The 6948-nt window shown below is 40.0% G+C and overlaps 1 protein-coding gene across 1 annotated transcript in view; it reads right to left on the bottom strand.

The window, feature by feature from the left end:
- The window catches only part of LOC101857972 (focadhesin), a gene marked incomplete at its 5' end in the record, with an annotated part of 114263 nt that overhangs the window by 43457 nt on the left and 63858 nt on the right, over window positions 1-6948 (bottom strand). The window contains 2 exon segments of the mRNA XM_035971712.1: window positions 867-908; window positions 2129-2217. Coding sequence (XP_035827605.1) covers window positions 867-908; window positions 2129-2217 — 131 coding nt within the window.

Genomic DNA, 6948 nt, shown 5'->3' with positions numbered 1-6948 from the left:
TGTGTGTGTGTGTTGTGTGCGTCGAGGGGGGAGGGGGGTGAAGCCCTGCCTCCTATCGACGGCCTTATTCCAGAGATAAATTTTAAAAAAGGAGATTTCGTTAGAAAGGAAACGGAGAGATTTTATACGACATCCCAGCTCGTTCTGCTCAATGAAACTTACATTGAAGTATTTGGGTAAAATATGTGCATTTCCCTTTCATTGATGATTAACCTTGGGGAGTTATCGTACTCAAAGGAGTGCAAACTGAAGCATCTCTATAAGAAGTTTTGAGGCAAATTCAAAAAACAAAAAAAGAGCAAAGGAATCAAATGGGACAAAGAACAAACGTATCCTTACGTAAAATATACCGTTTAGCTGTAAATCCCCAAAGCCAACTATTTAAAAAAAAAAGTACAAGTGAAACAAACATCAACTCTACTTCAAAGGAACTGAACCGATTGGACCTCGGTCATTAAACTGTCTATTGAACATTCCAGAATAGTCTTGTGAAGGAAGGGTCGTAAAGGGGTTAGTTGGGGGTAAGAAAGCAAAGAGCGTACTTAAAGGAAAAGGAGAAAAAGTTTACCCCGAGGGCAAGGCAGCGAACAGACTTTCGTTTGTTTCCTACAATAACGAGAACTGTATCGAAACAATAACGCTCATACAGTGCAAGGAAAAAGCAAAACAAACACTCAGGAACAATTGAGGGAAAGACGAAAAAATAAGACATACCGGTAAACCCTCAAACTATCTGCCAGTATGGGCTAAAATACAGACAGACAAAAAGGAAAAGGGTTAATTTTGCGGGTGAGACAGAGAAAGGGCTAACAAAGGGGAAAGGCCACAAGCAATGGTCACACCCAGACACTGGATTGAAAGCTTACCTTGAGGCAATTTTGATGGCGTCGACGATGGAATCTCGAACCCTGAAATGAGCGACAAAGGTTATTACAGACTTTTTACCTGAGCGAGAATTAAGTGCACACATACACACATACAAACACAAACAAACAAACACACACACACACACACACACACACACACACACACACACACACACACACATAAAGACCAGACACATACTAGATAATGAAAAAAGCCAACAACCAATAAGGCAAAATGCAAAAAAAAAACCCCAAATAAAACAAAAACAAAAACAAAACGAGCAAAACAGCAGAATACCAAGACAGTGCCATTCTTTTAGAGTGTAAAATTTCGAGAAAAATAAATCCCAATTGGCAAAATATTGTCATATAACAAGGAATAGTGGAGCAAAATAGTCGTACCACATTACAAAAAACAACAGCCAAGAGACCCCATCCGCCCTCCCTCCCGCCCGTTCCTTTTCCGCCGTTTCCGAAAAAGACACTTCGTATACGCCAACAAAGAGATGAAAAAAGCAGTTTCAAGCCCTTAAGCTTGTTCAGAAACATGTATAGCACCACTCTCTGAACAAAGTACCCACAGCCAGAAATAAAACAAAGTAGAGGTTCTCTCTCGTTCTTTAATTAGAAGACCTTTCAAAGGAATCTTCATTCCATCTCGTAATATTCAAAATACATACTTCGTTTCCTAAAAATGGCATCTTGCACGAAATGCTGATTAAGAATTTACCGCAATCAACGCAGTCGAGAATTATGTTTTGTTTTGAGTTACACATAGAAAGGTACCATCTTGTAAGGTTTGAATTTGTTTTCGGGTCCAAGCTAATTTTCATTTTTAATTGATGCAGCTGTCAGTTACATAAGTACTAGCTAAGTAAAAAGAAAAAGAGAGTGCACGTATAAACGCATTACTGTCTACCTATCTATAAATGCAGGTCTATCTATCTATCTATCTATCTATCTATCTATCTATCTATCTATCTATCTATCTATCGATCGATCGATCGATCTATCTATCTATCTATCTATCTATCTATCTATCTATGTATGTATCTATCTATCTACATTACCAGGAAATACAAAAAGCTGTACCACAAGATAAAAATAATGAATTGTGAAAGATAAAAACTAAAATTTATAAAGGGTGAAATGAAGCTGTATCACAGGATTAAAAATACTGACTTATGAAGAATAAAAAAAGTTTATCACAGAGTAGCAGGATAAAAACAATAAATTTACTGAGGATAAAAACAACACATTACCAAAGCCAGGCTGTAGCTTTCCTTTCCAACAGCTGGTCCTCTGAAGCATGCCCATGCTTCTCTTGCAGATCTACCTCCGCCTTGCGACTCTGCCAAGAAAAAACAATGTGTATTATTTGCCATCGACACAATCTAGATCATTTAGGAGGCTGGCTTCCGACCCCGCCTGTCAAGGTCAACCTGGCCCAAGAGGGATACAAACAACATCCCAGCAGAAAGATCCAGATACTCCATAAAAATAAACGTCTCCCCTCTCGGGAATCGAACTCGGGTCTCCTGCAAACAAAAAAACAGGTAAGCGCATAACCGGTACACCATAGACACCGTTCATATATCATTTGTTGCCGACGCAGTCAAATACAGAAATAGATACAAAAACGTACATGTAAACGTACACGCAGGCACACACACACACATACACACACACACACACACACACACACAAACACACACACACATATACACAAAGAGACAGACAGACAGGCAGGCAGACAGACAGACAGACAGACAGACAGACAGACAGACAGACAGACAGACAGACAGACAGAAAGACTGACAGACAGAAAGACTGACAGACAGACAGACAGACAGACAGACAGACAGACAGACAAAAGACAGACAGACAGACAGACTGACAGACAGAAGACAGACAGACAGAGAGACAGAAAGACTGACAGACAGACAGACAGACTGACAGACAGAAGACAGACAGACTGACAGACAGAAGACAGACAGACAGAGAGACAGAAAGACTGACAGACACACAGACAGAGAGACACACAGACATAAACGCAAAGTGCCATACCCATTCACAGACGTGGAGCGACATAACTCCTAGAGGTTGTTGACAGTGTCATGTTACTGAAAATACGTTATGATGCAGCTATAAATAAATCATTGGATGGTCAAGGTCAAGATGTGGATACACTGCAGCTGCCGCTATCAATATCGTCATTATAATATCTGTTATTATTTTAACGCATATTATTTTTTGTTTGTTTGTTGTTCTATAACACCTGTAATAATAAGAAGAACAACAATAATAATGATAATAATAATGATGACTGTGATGACAATGACGATGATGGTGATGATTATGATGATGATGACGACGATGATGATGACGATGATGATGATAATGATGACGATGATGACGATGATGATGATAATGATAATAATAATAATAATAATAATAATAATAATAATAATAATAACCCCCAAAAGATAATGATAATTTCATAGTAATAATAACAATGATGAAAAAGGTTTATTTATAATCATGATAATGATAATAATAATAGCAACAATAACAACACCAACAATAACAGAAATTACATTTCTTTTTCGTGTTATTTCTTATTCTTACATCAATACTATCACGAAAACTAAATCCAAATTGATATTTAGATGATGGTGACAATGATTATGATTATCAATTGATGATGATGATGATGACGATGATGATGATGATGATGATGATGATTTTTTTTAAATTATAAAAATGGATTTACTGGTTTTGTATTTAACTCCCCTTTCAAAACAAATGTCCAGAACTGCTGTGGCTTATTCCGCTTTCTCATTGTGGAACCTTTTCTGTTTTTCTTTTTTGGAAGAGTCCTTTGCTTAATTAAGAGCTCAGACAGGACAGCAACTGAGTCTCGACTTGCGGCTCAATATTTCTAGTTTATTTTTAGTTTTCTTCAAGCCAAACAAAATGAACACGATCCTTGAAGACAACCCCGTTGCCAAACAGGTACCAGTACCAGTTAATCAAAATCACCCACATATTTTAAGTTTTTGAATATCCCTATCTCTTCAGGGTACGGAAACGATACACTTTCTTTTATCCGTAAAGGAGCAACCCATTAGATAGTTTTTTCCCCGACAAACAGCTTTCCTATTTCATCAGACTCTTGGAAAGTTGCAAAGATTCAGATTATAAAGGCTCAGAGATAACTGTTGTGCTTTGAACCTGCTTTTAAGGGTCCCTTTCAATGCTATACAGCATGACTCGTACATTGATTTTAATAATTTCTAATTTCTATTGTTATCGTCCGGTATTCAAAACACTATAAAAAAAGAAAACGAAAGTAAAAGCTGAGAAAAGCACGCTGGAAGTCGGAGCTTTCTATTTAAATATTTTGTTTTTTGGTAACTGTTCTACGGCACTTGCAACTGCATAAGTTCATATGAGCACACAGGACACATTAACTTAAACATTTTCAGTAGGTAGGAAATTTTGAATTTTGCCCGGGTAGCCACCGAAGCCTACTCTTATAGTTTTGGACCACCAAGGGATCTTTAACATGCGCAACTTGCACACAGGGACTCCGAGACTTTTCCGAGAAGGCTAGGTGTAGATCTTTCCTACCATAAGATCAAAAGTGTGGCTGAAAGACAGCAGTAAGATGGAGCCAAGGAGTAACAGTAGAAAGGCCGCACAAAGAGTCAGGAGCCAAGAGGAGGGGGCAATGAAGGTGAGGGGGTGGGGGCAGAAAGTGGAGACAAATGCAGACGATAAAACTTGGCTTGAGAGCAGGATAAGAGGTAAAAGGAGACAATTTTAGAAAAGAAAAATTTCCGTCGCTATCCGGATTCGAACCCGGGACCTATTGAATGAAAGGCGAATACCTTAACCTCTAGGCCACGAGATCCTCTAAGTCGGAGCTCAACAATGGAAATGCGTCATGACTAATAAAACAAATGAACATTCGATAAAATGTTAGGTCAAGGCAGTTTTCTTCAAAAAGAAAACGAATAGCAAAAACAAAACCAACAGCAACTCGTATTTTGTCGGTCTCTGTTTCTATAACTGATGCCCTAGATTCTACCTCGGTTTTTATAACGGGAAATAGTATCCGCCATAGACGCACTGGCTAGACACTGTGTTATGTCACTCGTAGCAAATAAGATGACAATGTACCTTTAAAAATACCATTTCTGTTACGATGCTATTTCTTTTACGAACATACTTTAAAAAAATCTTCTCCTCTTTTTTCTTGGTTTTCCATCCCTTTCTTTTCCTTCTGCTTGCTCTTTTTTTGTCTTTCTCTTCTTTTTCTTCCTCCTCTTCTTCTTCCTGTTCTTCTTCTTCCTCCTCCTTCTCCTCCTCTTCGCCTTCTTCCTAAACTCGATCGTGAAGAGGTTCATCTCAATTCAGAATCACTTGGAGCTTATCTACAAATAAATGAAAACACCACGCGCTTTATCTTTTCAACAATTCGCAGAAATCTTCTCGGGGGCTCTCGTGGTCTAGACGTGCAGTGTTCGCCGTACTACTTGGCTACTACTTACTGTGTTCATCCATATCCCTGATCTTAATGTAGGTATCACCTTGCCTTCTCGGATATGGTCGAAAAATTTCGGACGTCCCGTGAACAAGTTGCGCATTTAAAGGTCCCTTAGGGGGCTCTAGTGGCCTAGAGGTTAAGGTGTTCGCCTCTCATTCAAAGGTTCATATCCGGGTAGCGACCGAAAAATTTTCTTCTCTAAAATTGTCTCCTTTCACCACCTTTCCTGCTCTCTTGTAATGTTCTGTCGTCAGCTTTCATCTCCACATTCTACTCCCACCCATCACCTCCTTTGCCCCCTCCTCTGGACTCTTTCTGCAGCCTTTCTACTGCTACTCGTCCTTGACTCCTTACCGCTGCCTTTCAGCACACCCCTGATCTTCTGGAAGGAATAATATACACCTAGCCGTCTCGGACAAGGGCGAAAAATCTCGGAGGTCCCGTGTGCAAGTTGCCCACGTTAAAGATTCCTTGGTGGTCTAAAATCGATAAGAGTAGGCTTTAGCCACCATCCGGGGAAAAAGTTAAATTCCTACGAACTCAAAATTGTTTAATGTGTCCCGCTCGTTCATATGACCTTATGCACTTGCAAGCACCGTAAAACACTTATCAAAACAAACAAGACATCTTCTCTTGATTGCCTAGTCGGTGTCGCCAGTTGAAAAAGAAACACCCTATATACTGGCCCAAAACAACAACAGCCGTCTCAAAACACTTCCACTATAACCACCACTAACAACAACAAGAATAAACAACAGTCAAGATAAAATTGGAACCAAACACACACAAAGACAGACAAACACACACACACACACACACACACACACACACACACAAACACACACACATTCACATACTTTCTCTTTTCCTCGCCAAATGACCGAGCTGTACAAATAATTGTGGCATCAGTGAGCGCCTTTTTTTATTATCAGGACTTTCAGACAACCCCCCCCCACACACACACACAAAAATATTAGGATTGAACTCAGTTGAAGTGAACAAACTCTCTTGGGCGCGCCAGAACAAGGATTCCAGAGCAACACTCTATAAAACAGCCATCCTGTCAGATATTGCACACGGCGCTTAATGGCCTAATAATGTATGGGAACAAAAGATCCCGAAGCCACATCGAGAATCATGTCGCCGGCTAATGGATGCTGTTCATTTTGCGCAACTGGAAAAGAAAAACTGCAAATCACGAAGCTGTTCCCTTTTTTCTTCTCCTCTTCTCTCATTCTGTCATACTGAAAAGGTTCCAACGCTGGCCCTCTTCGGAAAATTTCACTGTCACTCCGTCTCTGTCCCTTCCACGATTTTTCTGTCTTTCTTTCCCCTTCGTAGTAGGCGTGGGCTAAATGTGTTATGTGTGCGTGCGCGTGTGTGTGTGTGTGTGTGTGTTTGTGTGTGTGTGTGTGTGTGTGTGTGTGTGTGCGCATGCGTGTGTGCTTGCGTGCGCACGAGCGCGCGTGTGTATGTTGTATGTTTGTGTATGCGTGTTATGTGTCTGTGTGTGTTGTGTGTGTGTGTGTA

This window comes from Aplysia californica, unplaced genomic scaffold, assembly GCF_000002075.1.
Source record: "Aplysia californica isolate F4 #8 unplaced genomic scaffold, AplCal3.0 scaffold00487, whole genome shotgun sequence".
NCBI lineage: Eukaryota > Metazoa > Mollusca > Gastropoda > Aplysiida > Aplysiidae > Aplysia > Aplysia californica.
The sequence above is the reverse complement of the archived record's forward strand: the minus strand, read 5'-3'. Positions and strand labels throughout refer to the sequence as shown.